General features: G+C 31.5%; 1 protein-coding gene across 1 annotated transcript in view; it reads right to left on the bottom strand.

Annotated features, from left to right (window-relative positions):
- The window catches only part of LOC149425136 (lachesin-like), a 41,059-nt gene extending 16,784 nt beyond the window's left edge, over positions 1 to 24,275 (bottom strand). The window contains exons 1-7 of the mRNA XM_089650974.1: positions 24,135 to 24,275; positions 16,197 to 16,307; positions 14,204 to 14,310; positions 11,555 to 11,740; positions 7,148 to 7,340; positions 3,098 to 3,226; positions 697 to 816 (exon numbers count right to left, since the gene is read on the bottom strand). Coding sequence (XP_089507100.1) covers positions 697 to 816; positions 3,098 to 3,226; positions 7,148 to 7,340; positions 11,555 to 11,740; positions 14,204 to 14,310; positions 16,197 to 16,257 — 796 coding nt within the window. The 5' untranslated portion in view covers positions 16,258 to 16,307; positions 24,135 to 24,275. The remainder of the gene's footprint in view (positions 1 to 696; positions 817 to 3,097; positions 3,227 to 7,147; positions 7,341 to 11,554; positions 11,741 to 14,203; positions 14,311 to 16,196; positions 16,308 to 24,134) is intronic.
- Positions 24,276 to 24,547: the final 272 nt, after the last annotated feature.

The raw sequence follows: 24,547 nt of genomic DNA, 5'->3' as shown, positions 1-24,547 counted from the left end.
TTACATTGTGCATTTTCTCCTCTTTCCCGTTTAAGTTAGGTTTACAATTTGTTTAGCAATATCCGTAACGAAGACATGGTCTAACAACAAATTAGTTCTAGTAGATTAACTCGTACCGTATCGATTCTCTTATCCGTCACTGTGAGAAAGGCTAGGGAGGCCTAACTCAAGCTAACTAAGCAGTGATCGAGTTTGATTCCGAATCAAATTTAATACAATTTAACTAATATTTTTTGAAAATTTTTGTTTTTTCGTGGTACACATTGTAAAATTAATATACATGCATGATAAATTTTCATCTAGTTCACGACCATTCATTTTTTACAAAATGTTATTTTGATATATTATGTACATTACAAAATGGTTACTATATTTGTCTGTGATCATGACGTAGATCTAAATTCCATTTTGTCGTTGAGATAGGTGTTCGCTTACGTCAATGTACGTGGGTATAGAACAAAATACCTAACGAAGTAAATCTACAAATAATATTTTTGTAGCTACATTCGTTGGCTAGTGTGACGTCACAAATGCACCGCCCACGAACATATAGCTTTGGCGGCAAATCGGGAAATGGCATATTTTAAATCATCGTAGAAAATGTATTCATCAACATATAGATATTTTGTCCTCCTTTTTTCTGATATTTATAAAGAACAGTGGTTTAGTAAAATATTCTATAAAATTAATACTCACTATTATCCCTCAGCCAGTAGTTGATGCTTTTCGGCGAAGCCTCCACGTAGCACTCCAGAGTGACGTCAGTTCCCAGAGGGGCCCCCACAAGTTGGTTGGGAACTTGGATAACAGGATGGACTGGAAAATAATCTTAAATTGCATGTCATGTCATCGACAGAATGGTGAGGACGCCATCCGGCGGCTTGTTAGGAACCTTCAGCGAATGCAATAAGTAACAATAAGGCTTAGCTTGACGTTGCAAATGCATTTAGTGCACGGTTACAGTCATGTTTATATAAAAAAATGTTCTTTAAATGATTGTACTCATCATTTTTTGAAAGTTCCGTGAATTTTAAAAATTACAGATTTATTATATTTAAAAAAAGGATTTAGTTAGGTACTCAGGGGGTCTACTAGCACAGTGAATTAGATTTACTATGCACGGTTGCGCTGTAGATGGCCACATCGATACTGTTAACGCAATAAATAAGAAATTGACAAACGTTCAAAACACTGGAGATATTATTGACTAGTCGGTGGCTGAGTTAAGTAACAACAAAAGCAATACCTTTCGCTTACTGTGGTGGTAGCAGAAGATTTTTAAATATTGACAAATTATTCGTAACTCGGGAATATCTGTCTGTATTTAAAAAAAAATATCTATGAATTTACAATCCGAAAAGTCAAACGTCATACAGTTAGATAAAAACATTGATTAATTGTTAACGAGATCCATATTCACAACTAGTTTTGTGAACGAATTCAACTAGACGGGTGTACGACTTCTTTCAATTCTTAGAGCTTTGCTAGTTCCGTTCATTAATAAACCAGTAATTTGGCACCACGAACATTATTAAAAAAATGTGTTGTTTAATAGTTAACCGAAGCTTTTCTTAGCACCAAGCGCCACTCCTGAGTGAGCGCTGGGCCCAAGCTCATTCAAGACCGTTTATTTATTTATTCTGCATTTTCGCAAATCTATTGTACAAAAATATGTATATCTTTATGGGAAGTGTGGGATTGCGCTAACCTCCTCACATCCTGGAATTGAAATATAATTATTATTATCAAATACTGTAGAGGCCGCGCTAAAATTTGTCTGTCGGCCGTCGGAACATTTCTTATCAATTGTTGACTGTGCTCGAAAATATCGGTATCTGACCATAGATGACGAATTTAGTCAATATCGTATTGATATAAGGCTTTATCGATCGTCCGTGCTAGATTTTGTTCGTAACTTGGTCGTAATTCGGTGAGTCAATTATTACTTTCTAACAGATGAAGGTGCAATAAGTCGTTTGTTCGTAATTTTAAATGTTCCCCTGCCATTTACCAAACAAAAGTTCTACAAAAGAAGATATCCGTCAGATAAAAACATTTTCGCGAAAAATCATTCCTGTTTATTTATGTTCGTCGGAGATAGTGATAAATTGTATCTATCATAAAACACAGTCGGTTCATACATATTGAATAATAGATTGCAAAATTTTTTATTTGTCATATTCTTATGTGGTATTTTTTAAATTTATTTTTAAGTTAATTTTTTTTATTATTTTATTTTAAAATTTAAGAAATTGGTGATTGTAGTAACCTAAATACACTTATGTCTAGTGTGATAATATGTTTATTATATTATGTCTTGTCACATGAAATTTCAATTTGGGAGGCGGAAACGGGTACCGCCGCACCGGGAATTATTTATTGGATAACCATTTCCTCTGCCACTAGTCACGCCAAATTCGAAAGTTTGGTTTCTTAGCAGGGGGTGCCCGGGTTATTTTTTATTATTTATCCATAATTTATTTTATATTATACTACACATATGCATATACAAACTGAAAAAGTGTAATCTGTCGATTTCCCGAAATGCATATTTTTTTTTTCAAATTTTCTTTATTTAATATTAAATTTACAATTACATGTTATTGCATTACATTAAGTTTGTTTTCTTTTTAATACATTAAAGTACATCTCGATACACTTTTTTTTGAGCAAATGCTCGTGTTAAAAAGGCGGATAATAAATAAATAAATAGTAGGCGATAATCTACTGTGGGCCATTTGTGCATAAGACGAAGAACCTAATATCAAACGTCTCTTTTCTTTTCGTCGTTTTTCGTTCACTTTTTTCGGTTATCATATAAGTATAAGACAAGCGATAAAATTTTTCAAGAGAATTTTGTTGTCAAAGATCAGAGAGTACCTAAAAGTTATTTTATATGCAAAATTGTATCAGTTAAAAAAAAATAGGTAAGTTACGTACATAAAGCAAGTTTATTCTGTGCTGCATAATGTATGACGATATATAATATTCTCATCACCTGAATCTACGAACACCAAACAAATATTAGCAGTAGGGACAATATGAACAGCTTAACAAATAATTTACACTTATGTGTTGTATTAGTCAGAGAACTTACAGTGCACGCTGACCATAATCCTCTTGCTAACTGAAGGGGGGACTCCATTGCTGGCTATACAAAGGTAGGCACCCATCTCGGATCGGGTTATCTTGGAGAGCATCAGAACCTCCCCCTGATATTGGGAAACTGGGAACAAAACAATTCATAATTTTACAAATGTTATTTTGTAGTTATCCAACTAAATAATTAAAACTTTTCTTCGATGAGCGATTATTTTTACCAGTAATAATAGGTGATAATAAATTGGTAAAAACATATTGTTACAAATCGACCAAAAAGTCAATAAAACAATTGGTTATCGATACCGCATCATAAGATTCAATTATCCATTCGCATAGTAACCACAATTACGATGCCTTGTTCAAACTACACTACGTAAACAATGATACTTACCACATCAAGGCCCTCGATCATTGAATTTAATGATAATTATTTCAATATTATTACGATACATGCTGACAAACTGCTTTGGCAGTTTAGCGGGTATAAATAATAAAAATAGAAAGTAAAAAAAATCACAATTCGTTTTGTTGTAATAACGCCAACAAAAGCTATTAAATTATAATTTCGATGCCGGGTCTTTATGTCCATATGTAACTGGGGTTCAATTATCAAACTGCATTCAGAAAGCGAAAAAGTTGTAATACGTTATAATAATTAAGCAACAGAATTTATTATAAACCGCCAAAAAATTGTAAATTGAACAATAATATTATTTTCTCATTAGTAGCAAACACTTTGTGGGTATACATAATTATAATAATTAAAATAAAATAACTTTGTTTGAATACCACTTTATTGTATATATTTATAACCAACCGGTTTCAGTTCCTAAGAATAAATATAAGTACCCATACACCTCTGTAATTAATTTAATATGTTTTTATTGACCCTGATGAAGGTTCGGGTTGAACTGAAACCGGTCGGTTATAAATATGTACAATAAAGTGGTATTCTAACAAAGTTATTTTATTTTAATTATTATAATAATATTATTGAACACATAAAAGAAAAACTTTCAATTGATATGAAGTTCTACAAATTAAACTTGGCAACAATAAAAAAAGAAATTTACTTCGATTTTCAAAATTGGAATTATCTTGGAACCGATGATAAATGATAAAGCAGGCAACAATTTTAAAAAAACAATCTATATGTTAAATGAGTTTTCATTGTTTAAATTGTTAATAGATGTAATAATTTTTCAAGCTTAAAAAATTAAACTTGTGATCGTCTTATGAAAGGCAATTACTTTTTTATGAATACTTTAAACTTTATTTATTTATTGATACATTATAGGTATTTTTATCAGTATTATTTGGTATTTTGAACCCGTCCTCAGGCCCCAATTTGACAATGTTATGTGAAAAATTGTGAATGCAAATCTGAATCCTGATTAGAATCAATTTTATGATAAAATCCCACGGTTCTGCGCTAGTTAAAAAATAAATTTCAAATTTTAAAATGTAATGAAAAAGCAACTATGGTGAAGTCGAGGTAACGACATTTTTTGTCCAAAATATTTTTTTGTTGGAAACGATGAATAAACGAAAAACCGTGAATATGTCCAGAATTGGCATAGTACAATAATAAACTAATGTAGAAAAATATCTGGTTTTAAAATTTGTTTCGTGTATTTATTTTTATTTATGAAAAATACAAATAACTTTGTTGAAATCACTTTTATTTATATACACCTTCTACATGTAAGGTTAACGATGTTCACATCATCGGGATTAAATGTACACTAAGTATAAATATAAATTATATAAATGATAGATAAATTTGTTTATTTCTTACTTTATAAATTAAAACTTTCTTTCTTTTCTTTAGCTGTGTAATGGCACTACTGTGTATGTATATTAAAAATATTTTATTGTAATTAGTTTTTAGAACCATATGTTTTTTGTGTAAATTTTTCATATGTATGTATTTCAAATTTAAAAAAAAATAATCCTGATGATGTGAACATCGTTCACGCAACATGTAGAAGATGTATATAAATAAATGTAATGTAAACAAAGTTATTTTTATTTTTAATAAATAAATAATAAGCTTAATGAAGATTTTACCCGCGGAAAAAAAATTATTGCGCCAGACATAAGATGCTGCTAGCATCCAGAGAGGATACTATCATAACACTATGTGCGGACACGTCAAAAAATATGATCCAGAATGAGCAAACAATATTAATTGATGCACTGACCTGAAAACGACTCTAAAGAGTCGAAAGATCGGGGTTCCCATCTTCCCACCCGTGAATAGAGGGTTAATAAAGGGTTGTTAACACACGTTGAACCCTCTGGTTCACGGCGTTTGGCGGGGGTCGTGATCGTTAATATTGAGGTAATGTAACTAAGAAAAAGTAGGGGTTTTTTTTTACTATCCCGTTACCAAACAAGAAAATATTCTTCCGTTTCCAAGACGACATCTACGTAAATATATTTAACATTTGATATTACATGACATGCATGAGTGAGTGGTTTGTTTATGATAACCTTATTTACTTCTCTTGTGAAAGCGTTGTTTTGAGAAATTACAAAGAAATCTTACAATTTAAAAATTGCTGAAAATAGATTATTTGATCGTTCAGAAATGACACTGCATTTACCGCCCAAACTTATGTTAAGAGCTGTCGCGTCAGTCGCGGACAAACTTGCGAATGTCATTTCATTTTACTTACATTAAATTAAAAGAATAATAATTTATGAACTTTCATAAGATTTTTTTTACTATCTATATGTAAGTAGTTATGGATAAAACTGCAAATCTTTATTTCGCCATTGAGGAATCCAATGTACATCGCCCGATAAAAAAATTGATAAACTTGTCGAATTCCGCAACATTCAAATACTGAGAAAAAAACAGCAACTTATTTCAAAATTAAAATCTAACGGAGATAACTATTTACACATAAATATAAAACGGAGTTAAAGTTATCATGCACAAATTAGGTTTTTAGGGTTTAGTTTTAGTTATTTTAATAATTTGTTCGTTTTTCCTAACCTTCAAACTTGACTTTCAGAAAAAAATTAATATTTAATGCACCTTTTTCCATCCCCCACTACATAAATAGCTATTTCTTGGAGTAATTAAGTTGGTTTTGTCGAATTCCGTTTCATGCAAAAGCTCTTTAAAAATACAACAATTGTTTTCAACTTAATTATCGAATGAAGATAACTTAGTCGGGGGTTTAAGTAAATAGGTTATTTGGGTTATTTTAATGATTTGTGCCAATATCCTAACCTCCTTAAAATACGATTAAAAAAACGAAGAATGTCATAGAATTTTTTACTTAACCAAAAAAAAATTACATTAAATGTAAGTGGCCTATTTAAATTATTTTTATTTTATAAAGAAAGACAAACATTTCCAGGTTACGAATAAATTGACAATCTTTTAAAATCTCCTACTGCCACCACAGTAAGCGGAAAATGTTGCTAATGTAATGTAATGTAATGAATAAATTCACCCTCCATAACACAGGGTCATCCCTAGCATGGAGGGTGAAATATCACAAAAACCATATTATGTACCCTCTAAGTCTTGTATTAATAAAATAAATACATGTTGTGATGGAAGACTTGGCACCCGAGGAATTGAACACAAGACGCCTGGGTGGGACCCTAACGCGATGTGAACTCAGCCACCAAAAATGCCAACTCAGCCATCGAATTAATGTCATACATAAAAAATAAGCACATCTTAATCTAAGAAGGGGATAGCAAATTAAATATTTGGCAAACTTCGATTTTTTAAAGCAATGTGTCGGATTTCTCTTACCTCTTGGTGATCTTTTCTTGGATATCTTTGGATTTAATGACATTTTTTACTCGAAATTTAAAAATCGATTTGTGTAAACTTACGGAAATATATGATATTAAAGAGGCAAGATCTGGGTAACATCGAATGGGGCACTGGGGCTTGAAAAACAACCATATTGTGGATACTTATTTAATCAAGATGATTATAATATAAATATATAAACAAAAAAGGCGTTAGCGTAATGAATATTTATTATATTAGTGGTACAAGATTGATTTTTACCTTTGGACTTGGTGCCCGCTAGCTCGCGCAGCACAATGTCTTTGCCATCCTCCCGGCGCCACAGAATCTGCGGGGCGGGTGAGCCGCGCGCCCGGCACGACGCGCGCGCCGACCCGCCCTCCGGCACCATCAGGTCGCCCGAAGTCTCCTCAGGCACGAAGTCGGGGGGCACTACTACCTCCAGGGCACCAAGCTGCGGACAAGTAATACCATCATAAAGACCTTTAGATTTAAAGCAAAACTTTGGTGTTAATATCATCAGTAAAAAGACAAATCAAGATGTGAAATGACTTCAATCTTCAACTGCTTAGAATGTCATTCGTCTAAGACGGTCGAGAAAAAGAAGATTTTTTTGTAAAATTACCAAAGTTAAATGTAAAAGTTAGGATGGGTTGTTTCCACAGAAATTGATTAATTCATCAAATTTAAAAGTTAATTTTCTCGTTCTGTGAAAATTCTGTTTTTACTTCGGTTTTGTGGAGCAATTGGCTCATAAGGATATAAAAACAGAACTTTCACAGTACTTGAAAATTAACTTTGAAATTTGATGAATTATTCAAATTCTGCGAAACAACCCCTTCTTAGAAAAGTAGCCTTCTCATAAATTAGAGGAGTGACATCTATTAGCATATTAATAAGTATCATTATAAACTAATTCTGAATTAATACATGGTCGAATGTAATAATAAAATTTCAATAGCAAATGTTCACCACGGCCAAAAATCCTTTAAATAAAAGAGTTTTGGGACATAAAAGAAAATAAAATACGCGTTGGAATGAAATAAAGTATTTTTTATTATTTTAGATTTGTTTTGATGCAACATGGAATAATGGAAATTATTGATAATGGTTGAAATGTAGTTACGTATTCTTTTGTTTTGTTCGAACCGTGTTTCAGCAAAACCTCCTAGATCACAAAACCAGTACAATTAATCAAATCCGCCTCCTAACTTATATGAAAACCTAAACAGTATTTTTTTATAATTAACCAAAACATTTTAAGATGTTTTAATAAATAAAATCTCATTAAAGTTAGGAGGCTGCTTTGACTGAGTGTCCCGGCCTTGTGATCTGGGAGGTTTTGGTTTCAGCCCTAATGAATCTTATTATGAAAATATATAATTGTGATACCTTACCTATTCTGTAAACGGGTGAAATATGGGCTGGCTTGATATCCGTCCAATAGATCCAAGGTAATATGAAAAGCATTTCGTTCTTAACAAACGAAAGAGAATCTTAAAATCATATTCTTTACTATGTGCTAAATTAGCTACTTGACATCTTATAATACCCATACATTACAAATTGTACAATAAGATTCATTGTAATTAGAATAATACACAAATAACTTTGTTTACATCATTATAATATATATAACGATTTGCATTTGGATTTGCCGGCCTGATGAGACACCGGGTCACTGGAGCCAGGATGCAGCTAATGGCTTCCGCCAACACGTTGGTGACCGCAGCCTACCAGCACCAAGCGCCACTCCTGAGTGAGCGCTGGGCTCAAGCGCACTCAAGACCAAACCCTGCATAGTTTTCCTTATTTGATAATTTATTATATCTATTGTACAAAAAAAAATGTATATCTATATGGGACGTGTGGGATTGCACTAACCTCCCCACATCCTGGAATAAAATATATAATTATTATTATTATTATTATAACCTCTACATGTTTCATGAATAATGTTCACCTCATCAGGAGCATATACTAAAGTCAAAAATTAAATATGGATTACAATTGAACAATGGAAGAAGTGGGGAGGGGTAAGAATGGGCGGAGTTTTTCAGAATTTGGAATTACAATATTGTTTGACGGGAAAGACCAGTTTAGTGGGAAAATAATATTGTAATTGTTATAGATATTTGTATTTATAAATTCTCATATCATTAGAAAATTTAAAAAATAAACTTATTGGTTTAAGGCGGCTTGCGTTAATGATATTTCTAATAAGTCAAGAGGAGCGTTTTGCCAAAACTACACAACGATGTTTTTACTTTAAATACCTTGTTTAACTTGATGTTCAGTTCGAAGTACGAACGTCTAATGATCGTATCGTTAGTCAATTGGGACAGGATTGGTTCAAACTGTACATAAAATTAATTAATTAAAAATATTACCCAAAAAATTCCTTTCTGATATAGCAATTAACAATCAAATGTTCAAAGGTTTCTACTTATGTCGGAACTAATTATTTAAATGAAGGTAGTTTTTAATATTCCATAAATATTTTTTTTAATACGGGCTTGCCAAGATGAAAACAGAGAAATTTGTTTTACAAAATCAAAAAAATGGGAATTGCAAAATATGATCATATTCTTTTATTGTTGGATTCCACTTTATTTAGTTTTCTTGCCTGAAATATAATTTATTTACCCTAGCAAAAGGTTCCGAAGAGAATTTTCACTTAACAACAAAAACACCTAAATGGTAAATAACAAACCGATATGCACCACATTATAAAATATTTAGTGATTTTATGAATTATCGATTGAATATTCTAATTTTTTAAGGAGAGCTGATTGAAATACCCCAAATTTCATCTTCTCATAATGTTGATTTCGTTCTTTAATTTCTTTGGCAGTATTTTATTGCGTTCTTTATAAACTACATGTTGTCCACTTAATTCGAAAAAAAAACCAGTAAAAAAAACTTTATATTGATAATAATAAAAAATAAAAAATAAATTAAATGCGGCAGCCCTGTTTCCACAGTGCTCGAAGCAAATTGTCTACAGACAAAATAATGAACTTTGTCCCAACAGAAGTTTCAGTTCATTTGGAATGTTATCGCTATCGATGCGACCTTACTTACTTTATGTTTAAAATCGTCTCTCTCTTACTTCAGCCTGGCATCGGCAGTATTAGATTCCCTGTTTACAGTCCTGAGCCGTGTAAACGATCGGTTTACTGAACAACAAATTAATGACTGAGTACGTCATTTCCTTAGTACTGACTAGTAAGATTTCTCGATTACAGCGCCTTTTAACGAAGCGAAAATAAAACAACGTGCTTTCTGGTTTGATTTCATATGTTTATTGAATTAATTTGATTTTTAGACCTTTTTAGAATGCTGTGCTCAAAATCAAAGTAGTAATTAAAAAAAAATAATGAAAGACCGGTTGGATGTTGCATTAATTACAATCGTTTATTGATAATGTATTAACTTTCCTTTCAAACGACTCATTATGAAAAGATATTTCAATCCACTGATAGGGTGATAAATATACGGTATTCTTTGGGGTGGACAGGCCATGGCAAACAAGGCAAGCGGCTGCTATGTTCGCGAACAAAATACACACAAGATACGATTTTAATTCATTGTAATCTAATGAAAAGTCTTGTAGGCGAGGCAAGAGATAGCTTATTACTTATTACCCTAAACAAACGACCTTTGTTTTGTTTACTTACGATTTATACAGAGAGATTCCTTTTAGTAGACAAAAGAATAGATTTGTAATAAGGGAATCTATTTAAGAGAAGCAAAGGGGTAAGGACTGCGAAGGCCAAGAGGAGGCTAATAACAAACCCTTGTGCAAACTCAGGTCGTTTGTCGAGAGGCTGTGTTCTGTTTAATATAATTAAACCGGTGTAGGGAGATTACAGGACTATTTCAGTATCGGAATAGTAAGGGAATTAGAGCCTGAACATCTGAATCGTAAACCCATCAGATATGTTCTACTAACAGTGTGTTTCGTGTTTCGAGTAATTCCTGAAATAGGAACTACCCTCTTGTCTCCAATCTCTACTATCTACTCTCTACCCCGGGCGGGTTAATGGGGCGCTATTACCGGCTAATAATTAATAAGCGGTTTAATAAGAAGGAATCAAAAGGAAAACTCTAATTGATTTAATTGTTCTCACATTTGTACGGCTGTTAAAACATTCAAATTATTGTTATTATTGAATTCCGAAAACGCAAGATTGATTAAGGGAGTTGTAATTATTAATAAACATGATATTTAGAGCAATCTTTGGGTTGAAATCATGATTGTTGGAAAGCGGATGAAATACCAACAAATCTATTTGTTGGGTATTATGATTTCGTAAATGTTCGGTTTTCAATTAAGTAACCACATCATTAATTAAATTTGTCTTTAAATGCGAATATTATCCTGTAGAAGTAATGGGACTATCCGAAGAACTAGAGAAGGACCCAGCCACTCTAGTCCACCCACCGCATTGAAATGAATACATCGCGGCACACGTCGATAGCGGTCTGGTTTGTCAACCTTATTCCCGGTCTGTATTTTATTACAGCAACAGTGTTAAATAAGAGGTACATTTTTTCTCAAGTAACATATATTAGGAACATTCAGTAAAAATACGTGGTTAGTTCTAAATAATCATTGAAAACGAGAAAACACTAATAATTTTGGCGCACTAAAATGATATTTACCTGACTCTTCATGGGGTCCGTGTTGATCTGGCACATGTACTGTCCCTGGTCCTCCTCGGTGACTGTCTTGATGTGAAGGTTCCACGTGGTGTGGTCACTGTGGGACACAGATACACGTGGGTTGTGCGTGATCACGTGATCGTGGATGGCCTGTATGGCCTTCGTGTCAGCCTTCACCCAGCCCACCTGGTGGAGGAATAATATTGTGAATTAATTTGAATTTTCCTTTAAAGCGTTACTGTGCGAGCCGAGAAAGTTAAATAGGTGATTTAAGGATTAATAAAAAAATATGCTTTTTTTTTTTTTTTTTTTTTTTTTTTTTTTATTTTTTTATTTTTTTTTTTTTTTTTTATATATACAATAATATTATTATTGGGTTTATAAAAACAGTTTATTTTTAAACAAGTTCTGCTGTGTAATTATTATTACGCGTGACAGCTGTTTCGCCCTCTGAAGGCATTATCAAACTGTGGGTAGCCCACTTACAGACGATAAATTTATATTATTTCTAGGTAGGTATTTTAATTTCATTTACTGATTTCTTAATTGATTTCTAAGTAAAATATCAAAAATTATTAATGGTTATTAACCCAGCAAAGTTTCCCCAATTAGTGTAATGTTTAAATTTGACTGAATGTCTTTATGTTAGTTATTCCCAAACGATGACTCATAGGGTTATTTTAATAGCATAATTAAGTACTTCATAGTGCACTCATATTTGCATTAGGTTTGAAGATATCTAGTAGGGGTGAACGAATTATATTTGTTTGTTCATTAATTAGAATAGCTTTTGGATTATTAGAGTTTTTGTTAATTTCTAACTGCTCTAAAAGATTCAGTTTACGGCCTTTATTTTGTATGTGTAACGGAGTTGGTTTATTATTATCATTAAGTGAGTGATTTTCATCTAGGAGATGTTTGGCAAATTGAGATTGTATTTTATTATTATTTTTAAAAGATCTTATATGTTCTTTAAACCTAGTGTTAAAGGACCGGCCCGTTTGTCCAACATAAACAGCGTTGCATTCGTCACACTGGAGTTTATAAATGCCACTATTTTGTAATTTGAGTACCTTACTTTTTGAGTTTTTAAGAGATGATCCTAAGTTGTTATTTGTGCGGAAGGCAATATCTAAACCACACTTTTTGAGGACTTTGGCAATTTTATTAGATGTCTGTCCGATGAATTCTAAACACCCGAATTTATTATTCGTCTTATTATTAGTCGTTGGGTAAATTAATTTAAGGTTATTTTTGTGTTTGTTATTATTAATTATTTTTTCAATGTCTCTACCCTTGAAGCCATTATTTTTAGCAATAGTTAGGATTGTATTTTTTTCCTTCTCGTATGCTTTCTTGTCAAGTGGGATATTAGTAAGCCTATGTACCATTGAGTGGTAGGCAGATAATTTATGTGACCATGGGTGTAAAGATTTATAATTAATGGTCGTATCTGTAAACGTAGGCTTACGGAAAATTTCAAACGTATGTTTATTATTTTCTCTACCGATAGTTAGGTCTAAAAAATTAATTTTATTATTACACTCTCTTTCAACCGTAAAGCAGATTTTACGGTTGATGGAGTTAGCAAATGTGACAAAAAGATCTAATTGTCTGTTGGTACCTTTCCAACAGACCAAAATGTCGTCAACATAACGAACATAGTATATTATGTGTTTGCTAAAGATTGAATTTAAAATTTGTTTTTCAATGTAATCCATGAATATTTCTGCAAGAAGTGGACTGAGGGGCGATCCCATTGGTAATCCGTCGTTTTGTTGATAGAATTTATCATTAAACTCAAAGTAGTTAGTTTCAACACAAATTTTAAATAGATCGAATAAGTCTTTTTTAGTAACTGGGTTTATATTAGATTCGTCTAAAATATCTTCAATGATTTTAAGGCATTCTTGAATAGGGATATTGCTAAAGAGACTGACCACGTCTAAAGATATGAACTGGCAATTGTGCGGTAGATTAATGTTTTTTATTTTATTTACAAGTTCGAGAGAATTTTTAACGCTATGTTTTGGGTAGAATTTAGTATGTTGTTTGAAAAGAAAGTTAAGTTTTTTGGCGAGTATTGTCGTTGGGGCGTTTATAAAAGAAACAACGGGACGTATGGGGATATTATCCTTGTGAATTTTAGGTTGTCCGTATAATGCAGGAGCCCTTGGATTCATCACCATTGCACTTCTTCTAGCGCTCCCCTTTTTTGCGGTGCTGGAAGAAGTGGCCCAGTGGTTTTGCGGAAATTCAAGTGTGACAAACTCATCAAATGGCCATTCAGCGCCATTTTATTTTAAACTTGAAATATCTCCGTTAAACACTGATTTAAGTTACTTTTCAGCTTTTTATCAAATTGTAATAAGCTGACAACACGATCGTTGTCCTTTTCTGCTGATTACAATTGGTTCAAAAGCTGAAACGAACTTTGAATCGGCATTTAACGTCGTACTGTTGAAAATCAAGATGGCGCTGATTGATAATTTTGATTGTATTTGAATTTCTGTAAAATAAACTGTTCTTAATAAATATAAATAATGGGAATATCCGAATTTGAAAGATATTTTTAAAACTGTAACAGAGTCAAACTCACTGCAAGTAAATAAAAAAAATCTGTACATACAAATAAATAAATTAGTTTACCCTGTATCCGCCCAAATGCATGACAACGCACTTGAAAGTAGCATCTCGTCCCCGGGGGGTGGTAAGGTTCAAGATGGCCTCTCCAAACTCCGGTTGGAACGCTTCAACTAAAGTATATCAGATTCATTAATAACTCACTTTAACTGAGAGAATATCAATTAAAAGTCAAAAGAATCACATAAAAATTGACTAGACACCTCCATATATTAAATAGAAGCCTGCTTTCTGGTTAAAATGTAATTAGATCTTTAAGGCGATGCACTACGTCGTGTAATATTTTAAATTGAGCCACTATCAATAACAACCCTTACGTAGATGGCGATAAGGTTTAAATTCCCGCTTAACACCATCCGCCTGTTTTATTTATGCTATAAAAAAAAAACATTGCAAAAAAGTGCCTTTTATTTTATTTTGTGGATGTTCAGGCATAAATATTTTTTTTTTTTCGATCATTTTATAAACAACTTAATTTTTCACATTATACAATAAAATCATAACCGAAAAAGGGTTCGTAAGTAGGAGATTTCGAACTTTAAAGCAGTTTTCATAGGCCTTATACATTATTTTTTTCTGGGCTTACAAAAAGACTTATCTAAAAAATACTCGATCATTTCAAAAGCCAGGATGTATTCTACTCGCAGTATTTAATTAAAGCATCTGAATCATTTCTAGGCGACCAAATTTTCAAACCAAAAACACTTGATTTTTCATTACTACGTATGGCATCGCCTTAACAATTAAACCTTAGTATTGATCAATGGCTACGTCAAGACTAAGCCGCATAGCGCACTGAACTGCTACTAAATAGCCAATAAATATTAAAATTAAGTATTTAAAGGGCAAAATAAAGGGCATGAAATCAATTGACTATAATAATATATTCGGGGCTTCCCTTCAAAGATTGGCCTTTTTGACGCCAACACTTAATTTCCTAAGATTATATTTTTATTATTATTTCTGTTAATACCGCAATAATAAAAATAATTGCATGCCCTAAGCAAAAAAAGGAAGACGAATATACTATCTGTTACCAACCATTTCATACATTCTTTTGACTGTTTGCTGCAAACGTGTGTAGCTATTTTGAAGACTCTAAAATACTTTTTACGCCCTTTTCAAGATGATTGCTGTGAGCCGGGATGAGCGAATTTCGCTCAAAAGGTACGATTGTCACCAACGCAATTGCCATGACTTTTGCTAAGCCATTATCTCGTTAAAGTGATATTTACGTAGTTTTTTGCGGGCCGCTTCAACATTAAATGACATGAAGTTTTATAATCACATAGCACTCTTTTTAGGGTGAATTGCCTAATACAAAAAAAAAAAAGTTTTATAATGACATTGTGCACGATATGTTCTGGCAAATTATTAGGTAAAGTATTAGTCTTAAATTATAAACATATATACTATAGTATTAAATTAAAACTTAATTAAGCGGTGGCCTATTTTTATTTATAAAAGCAGTCATATTGCTTAGTAAAGCTAATGCTTAAAAAAATCTGAGACATATAAAAAATATATGAGACCTCTTACTTAAAATCCTTGTATTTTTAAAGGTGATTTTAACCCTTATGTATAAAGGAGATGTATAAAAGACAAAGTCAGAATCGTTTGCGCTAAATAACGGTTTTAAAATGACTTTTGTTTTAATTTTTGCAGCTTCTCTGATGGATTTAAATAAATTTTCTATGATTTCAATAAAAAAAAATGGTTTAGCATCCGATATTTGGTGCTAGCGCTTCTGACCTTGTCCTTCGTTTAGTTTACTTTATAAATCAGCGTCAAAATCGCTTTGAAAAATTTCAGATTTTTAGTAGTAGTACCGGTTGAAAATGTCAATAAAAATTAATAAACTTTTTGACTTGATAAATATTCTAAAATAGAAAATCAATTGCTTCAGTTCCTGGGCTTGGGATTAAACTGTTACTTGGACCTAGTTGAACAAATAGACAAATACAAATAAATCGTTATTTACAATGAGCATTGTACTTACTCCAAGCAATAAAGCAGGCTAGCCAGATCGCCCTAAGTCCGACACCATGCATCTGTCTCATGTTAGAAGTTGGGCGGTAACTTCATCCTCGGTTCCGATGCATCGATGTATCTAACGAGGGAAAACAATCCTATCAATTCAAATTAATCTTGAAAATAAAATAAATTCAAATAATTACATTTTATAGATAATTTTTTGTTTTAACAGATATCTTTTTTCGATCCTGGCTGATAAAGATGTAGTTGAGTGAGGTTAGGTTAGATCAGGAAATCTAGCACGGTAGATCAATAAAGATTTTTTTAAATAATGTCGGTAAGTTGTCATAGTTCCCGAGCTGCACCTACCTACTGTTCGCATCGAATAAATTAACAAAACTTAGTCATTGAGAGCTGTTGTTTGGTCGTAGCTGCTCGGTAACGATGAAAAGTTACCGACATTATCGATAAAACCTTTATTGATCGACCGTGCTTAATACCCTGGTCAGGTAAAGTTAATTTCTCTCGATTTTTAATGAACCTTACCTGACCAAATCTGTTCAAAATGATAACGGAAAATTTGTATTATCTTTTTTAATGGACATCGAAAAATATAGAACAAACTTTATAACTAATTGTCATGCCTATGTGGGATTTTTTTAATTACGCATTCAACATAGGCAAATTTTTTTTGTTTTTTCTTTATTCATAAAATATATTTGAAAACAGTTTTTTACATGCTTTTCGACTACCACACTAGACACATGTCCGTATTATTATATATATATACAAAATTATATTTAATTATTCTTTGATAATTACGTTTATTTAGTTTTATTTTTAATCTCCTTATTAGGTTTTTATTTTATTTTTGTCGCTTGTAGAGGAGGCTTGTTTTAAGCTATAAATACATGTAACGTAAAAAAAATATTGATAAAAAATAAGAAAACGGACTTACCCTATTTTATAACAGTTTCATTGATATGTCAAAGTTTCAAAATTCACAGTTAAAGTGAAGTTAAAAAATAAAATCCGCCGAATTCGAATTAAAACTTTCAGACAGGAAAAAAGACACCGTTCGAGAGTTTTGCTGAGACAAACGAACAGATTTTACCCTTTGTAGTAGTTAATATAAATGTATATTGTTTAATGTTTAATTCCCTATCATAAAAATGTGACTTGCCACCGTGACCCGCCTGCTAGAAAGCTCTCATGAAAATCACCCCCGTTACGTTATCCGCTCTTACAGAGTGAAAACGGTCGTTTTCTTCGAAAACTGCTCTTCGTAGCAGCGTGTGAAAATCTATACAAGCAACAAAATATAATATTATTTTATTTATCTCACACTAAACTCTTATGGCGCCTCTTATTATGTAAATGCGTTTATTGATTGTGTTTGACATTTTGGTACTGAAAATACAGTTTCAGGAAAGAAAAAAAAAATTATTGTTCGACAAACATTTTGTAATTAAAACACTATAAAATTTATATATATAGAAAGCTTATGGCGCAGACTATGCCAAATAGTGTAATGAATAAGCTCGACCTAGAATGCAGCCGGTCGGCTGCCGCTGACTAAGATTAGAAATACATATAAATTGCATAAAAACATTTTTGACTAAATGATATAAAAACACAATATTGCTTGTAATGAAAAATATCGAAATTTTTGAGAAAATTTTATAATAATAAAATATTGCTCGAAATAAGAAAATATTGAAATTTGTGAGAATAAAAAAAAATATTATATCTTTGCGAACATCTTAAGAAGCAAGAAATATAAAAATACATTTTCAATTGAATTACTTTAAATGCGTTGTAGCGACAAGTTGATTACGCTTTTTAACCTTTGGATCGTAACGACTCAATCGCTTCCTTATTAGATTTATTTTCAATCGATGAATAGGTACTTTTAAATTGCTTTTTTTGTAAAACCCTTCAAAGGAGACATAGTCGGTTCATTTCTTGAAATAAATTGTGATTTCCATGATTACCCAACATTTTTATTTGAAAATTTTTTGCTTGGAGTTTTTAAAATTGTTTGCATGTTTTTGTTAAATTTGACCCATTTATAGATACACATCTGCCCTGATAATGGACACTGTAACGTTGCCCGAAAAGTTGGCTAAAGAAAGATTTAGCGCAACACGGCATAACACCCCAAAAATAAATAACGAAAATACTTTTGGCCGTGAAAATCTTAAATCATATTTCATTTATAGATTTTTTGTTTTGGGGTAATTTTGCTTTTTGACATTCACAATTTATTATGCTGAGTGATACAAATAACATTTTAAAATTAACTTAAATAGATACAATAATGTGACGTTTAAGCATCAGCACAGATTCACACGATTTAGGAATTTTTAACCCCTGGATCGCCATGCTCTCGCGACTTGGTACTCCTTAGTGTGCTAGGGGTAAAACGCCAATTGCCCGCTGTATGTAGCTGACATTTTTTTTGTAATAACTCACTTGTTTTTAGCGAAATTATGTTTTTATAAATTATACCGTCTTAGTAGATAACGTGTTAAAATGTATATATTTGTTCATGTATCTATCTTATGTAGTTTCATCAGGATAGCTACTTATCCACTCGAGTGATTTTCGGCATATTATGCTAAAGTTTCGGACAACGTCTTGAGTGATCGCATTTAATACTTAATTTTCCATTTTTCTGTACCTTTTGTAAAAAAATTATTTTAATTTTTTCAAATATTTCCCGCGTATATCAGTTATCATAGGTAGATAGCTAATATAATGTTTTCGTATTTTGCCAATAGATTCTAGAATTCATAGATTTTTATTACTTTCTGAAATGAAGTTTTTTTCAAACGTAGGCTGTCAAAGGAATGCAAATGTTAGTTTTATTCAATTTTTATCACATATTTACATACCAGTATAATCGTAATTGAATTATAAAGAGGTTTTTATTCAATATTTATCTGATCAAAGAGTAAATTCTCTGCCACGTGTCTTTTATTTTGTGAAATGTCATGTAAATGGCTTAATCGAAGTAAATAAAGCAAGAATCGAGATTATTCGCACTGAAAATTGTATACAGTGAACATATGTTTCTAAAGCAACACCAGTTTTTTTGTGTTGGAAGTATTTAATATTCTTATTTATGTATTCAATTTTGACAGTTCGCAAACCTAAGTTTTACACAAAATTCTATAAAATATTTATTCATACAAAACTTTTGGAAAAGCTGTTTACGATTAAAAATTAAGTCTTGAAATATATATTTTTGTGATTATCAAATAGGCCATAAACAAACTATAGAAACATATTTAATTTTGACCTAAATAAGTGTTAACTACGGCATTGTAAAAGAACTGATACGTAGAATTCTTGTGTTTATAAAGAGAATAATTTTTTATAAATCCTAAAAATATGAAATAAACGGCAAAATACAGTTGAATTCATTGGATATATAGCACTAAAATCCGTTTGTATGTCTTCTTATTCAGAGGTGTAATTTTATTAATGAGGGCGGAAAATTTCAAAGTCGAGCACTTAAATAACACGATCGCTCGGCATATATTTTTTTCCCTATTAAGAAGACATTTGAAAATAGTCTTGAATTTAATTGTATTTCCTAGAAATAAATAAAGAACTATGACTTTTGAAAATTTAAATTATGACATGAAATTTAAATTAGAATTCATTATTTTCTTGCCAAGCCAATAAAATATTTTTCAGTATGCCAGCAGCATTATATAAGGTTCACAATTCTATAAATATAAATCGAAGAGTCGAAAAATCAAGGCAAATGCAGTGAGCTACTAACAAATCTACGGCGGATTAGCCGGCACAATAGAGGTTAACCTTTTTTTTAATTTTTAAAAACAGGTTTTTAGAGTAAAAAAATGATTATATCTAAAATTTATATTTTGAAGACAAAAATCTTCTAATAACATCGCCTTAAGCAATATCTGAGAATCAATATGGCTCGTTGTTATATTTTCTCTATTCTTATGTATTGCATGAAAACCTGGACCCTAAGCCAAGCATTGACGGGGAAGATTGTGAAATATGGATCTATAGGCTCACTTTCCAAATACCCTGGACAGATGGGGTGATAAATACAGAAATTCTATGAGAATGGCCCGAAATGGGAAAAATGATGCTGAATAATAATTAAATTTGTGAAAAAATGACAATTTTTCGAGGAAAACTTTGAAATAAAATTGATAAGAATGAGTAAATATTTTTTGGCATAATAATTTTTAAAACATTCAAATATTACTGTACATTAAACTGTGTTTAACAACATAAAACGAAATTATATACTTGAAATACAATTATTATTAAAACATGAAAAATGTCGCCAGAGGACAAATCCAAATAATGTCAGAAATCATTGGTTAAAGTAAGTCAAGTGTATCCTTTAACACCCTATATAAACCAAAGATATGAAACCTTACTAATATGATGGAAACATCACGAGGAGCGACAAATACAAGACTATCCAACTGATCGAAGATTTATAGAACACGTGGTTCAAAAAGTAGCACGCAGCTTCGAAACGTACGTCCCTAGTACGAGGTCAAGAATTGTTTCGCCTAATTGTTCAGCATTGTAACCTACGGGGTGAAAATTTCCGTGATGATAGTCAACCTCCGATAGAAGTTGGTATCATAAGAATTAAACACAACGTCCAGAAAATACTTATTGTGGTGAATTGTTACAAAACACGTATTTTAAGAAATACGAATAAGGGGTGGGTAGCTATCTACGAGTCAGTGTATCCAGGAGTGGCGGACGTATAAATCCAGTTCTCCAACTGCGGCGCAAAGCGATGGTTGAGAGAGTCCGGCTGGAGAGGTTAAAAGGCCTCCATCAACTAGCCTCTCCAGATCCGGCCTGCTACGAGTTTGATAAACCCGGTCATCACTTCTAAAGTCACCAACGTAGCCTATGGCAGTGATGTTGGTTATCCAATAAATGGTTCTCGAGATAGCAGTACCCAATGTTACTTCTAAATAGTATCTGGAAAAATGATTGACAGCTTTCAATGTCAAATTGAAAGTATTATTTGCCGTCCATTCTGTTAATTCTGCTTTTCTACCAATCACGGGATCAGTTTTAATCAACCTACAATTAAAACCGTGGAATAATAAAGCAAGTATTTAATTGGAAAAGGTCGCGCTGCTTGGACCGCAACGCTGAATCTCCGCTTTGAAGCTGAGAAATCTCGCATTAATCAAACATTGTTTCTACCTGGGTTATTTAATAGGGGCGGCATGTTAATTATACAGGCCAATTGAAATTTACATGACAGGAGAGTCCGCCCTTCTAAGAATAAATAGATTTATTAGATCTATTAGGAATGGAACTAAACGCTGAAGAATTTATTGGGGAAAGTAAGAAAACTATGTCGTATATTATACTTGATCGGTTCAATCCGTCGGCGTTTGTCTGTTGTAAGAATTTTTCCTTTAATTTTGTAGTCATTTTAGTAGTACACAAGGATATAAATATTGAAAACTCTGTAGTTTTTGCTTTTCAAAGTAGTAACTGCATTTAATATTTTTTAAAACTTTTTTGTCCTATATTTATAGAACGAGAAAAAATCAAACAAAATTAAATTAATGATTTAATTTCTTTTTCACACCAGCAATCTTGACTGTCAAGCAAACAAATAATTAATTGAAAAGAGCTCTGGCATCCTGAAATTTTGCACAAATTTATCCATTTAAAAATATTGTGATCGCATCAGAGCTATGGAACTTAGATTATCCAAAAAATTAGATTTGAAAAAACATTTTTTTTTGTCTTAGAAGTGTTTTCTTGAGAAAAGTCTTAACTTTTGTACATTGTATAAATATTAACAGCCTAACTGAAAAAGTCGCTATATAAACGTTAAACGGTGTTTTGTTACACATTGTATAAGGACTGTAAAATTTTAGATTTGAGTTGGTACTAATAAAAAATATCTTTAACTGGGTTCCGAAAGAACTGGCAACTTCACGTTTCAGCAAACTAATACGTGAAATTCACGTCTAGAAAAAGTGAGGTTATTTCGGAAAAAATATTTTTTAATTCACTGTTACCTCGTGAATTTAATAAGAATTCCATGAAAGTGTTGTTTTTAATAATATAAATATTTTATGTATGTCAAGGTAAATCTAAATCATAAAGAATTCAAAATTTAAGTTTCGTTATTGTTATAGAGTATCGACGAGATAAAAATTAAGGTGATTTCAAAATTTTGCATTCTCCACAATTTTTCGACGTTTGCCGTAAAAATATTTGTGTTTTTTTCATGTTTGAAATTAAAATATTCCAATTTATAAATATCAAATTATGTTTCAAATTCCAAAATCTAATAGTTAATTTTTCTAGTTTTTTAAAATGGTATTTGTTTTTACGAAATCTTAAAAGAGAAGAAATAAATAGAACATTTATAACACCTTGGATATATTCCGACATTTGATGAGAAATTTTAAGTTTATTCAACAGATTAACGACTATTTTTGGCTGCGCAAACACTGTATATATCTTTCAATAAACTATTTTATTTCAGTTTCTGTATGAAGTAATGTTTTCACATTGATTTCATTTGATTGTGTGCATGTAATTGCATAAATATGTCTAAGAGAGTGTTTAAGTACGCTGTGTGCCTTTGGGTGTGTGTATACCCATGAGTATATTGACTGTGTTGTATCTATCTGTCTATGTATTTTATGTCTTTGAATTGTAGTCCCTTGAAATGTTATTCTTCTGTATCTATTTTCTATATTGTGTCTTCTCATTAAATGGGTGCTTTAGTTTTATAATTAATATTGTGAACATGACCTGCTGACAAAACTGCTTTGGCAATTTAGCGGGGGCTTATATTGAAGAATTTAAAAAAAAGAAATACATAAAAAAACAAAAATATATATTAATATTACTCAAATTTTTTCGTGATATATTATTATGCTAACAATATAATAACGATATGATTGTTTAACTTACCATTTGATAAAGTTATCACTGATTTATTAGCTATATTCATGTAACAATGTCCCATCCTGTATAATTGTTATAACAAAGAGATGTATATCTTACGATGATGGTTCCTTGTCAGCAGTGAGACTGTGGCGTGGTACTATCATTCTGTGGAAACTCCCTGCGAGCAAAGTCCCACTCAATTTACTTTGTGTGATTGTATTGATAACAGAATGGTCTCTTATATTATATTGTAATGTTACTTGTTAGATTAAAACGCATAATTGATTTTACATTTAAATAGGTAATTGGTTGAGAAATATTTTTTTGTTTTGTGTTATATAATTATTAATTAATTAACATCAGTTTAACTTTGTGAAGCAATTATGCATTTATAAAATTATTAAATGAAATATTTGCAAACTAATTAAACGATGCTTTGTTTTAAATAGCCTACAGTTGAACGATGGTAAATATTGGGGTGTTTTTTTTGTTTTTGACCAATGTTCGAAACATGTCTTTATGTGCACTTTTTTTCAAAAAACACGAAGGTCAATTACAAAACCGATAAACAACTGTTTACCATACATGCATGTTTGTTATCAGTCATGTAAAATTTAAAACACGTTTATTAGTAAGATGGTTACTCAATTTATAAATGTTGTATCAAAACAATAGATAATTGGGATAAAAATAAATAATGAAAGTAAAATAAAAAATTAAATGAAATATTTCAAATAGTTTTTATGTAGTTATATCAATTGAAATTTTTAAAAATTCTATACATCTTAATGTTAGGTAATCAAAGACAGTAAATAAGTAGATAAGAGTAATATTATAAATCATAATAAGCACTTCTAAAATGAAAATAAAATTGTGGGTACAGATTTACGAAAATTAACATATAATTTTTTTGATTGGTACGTTTTGATGCACGATAAATTGTAAATATAAAAACATCCCTCTCGGAAATCTAGAAGGAGTAAGAAAGCATTAAAATAAGTAAAATGTTCAAAATCCTTACTCGTAAATCCTAGTTTGCAAACTGCAAGCATTTTAACTGGTGAACTTCCCGATGCACAACTGCGTAAAAGTTTAGAAAACTTTCTTCCAAAAATTGCGAGTGTTTTATTATTACCTAATCCATTTCCGCACGCGACCTCCGCTCACGAAACTAGCGGGAGTACTGGCGGCGGAGCCTGAGTTTGGGCTTCTTCCAGATAACACCAGGAAGACCTCATCGGGCGGTTATACCTGGCCATCAAAAAAAGGTCACAAAACCAATCTGCAAAAAACATTGGAATCTTTTAAAATACTGCACATTTCGACGAAGCTCCAAAACTCTTAACGATTTTCTTTTGCTTTTAAATACAGAACTTTTGCATCCGTTCCTTTGAAAATTCTTCTTCAAGAAATGAAGAATTTTCAACAGTCATC

The sequence above is a fragment of the Hesperophylax consimilis genome, chromosome 3 (genome assembly GCF_061612785.1).
Source record: "Hesperophylax consimilis isolate HC1 chromosome 3, BYU_Hcon_1.0, whole genome shotgun sequence".
Lineage (NCBI taxonomy): Eukaryota > Metazoa > Arthropoda > Insecta > Trichoptera > Limnephilidae > Hesperophylax > Hesperophylax consimilis.
The sequence above is the reverse complement of the archived record's forward strand: the minus strand, read 5'-3'. Positions and strand labels throughout refer to the sequence as shown.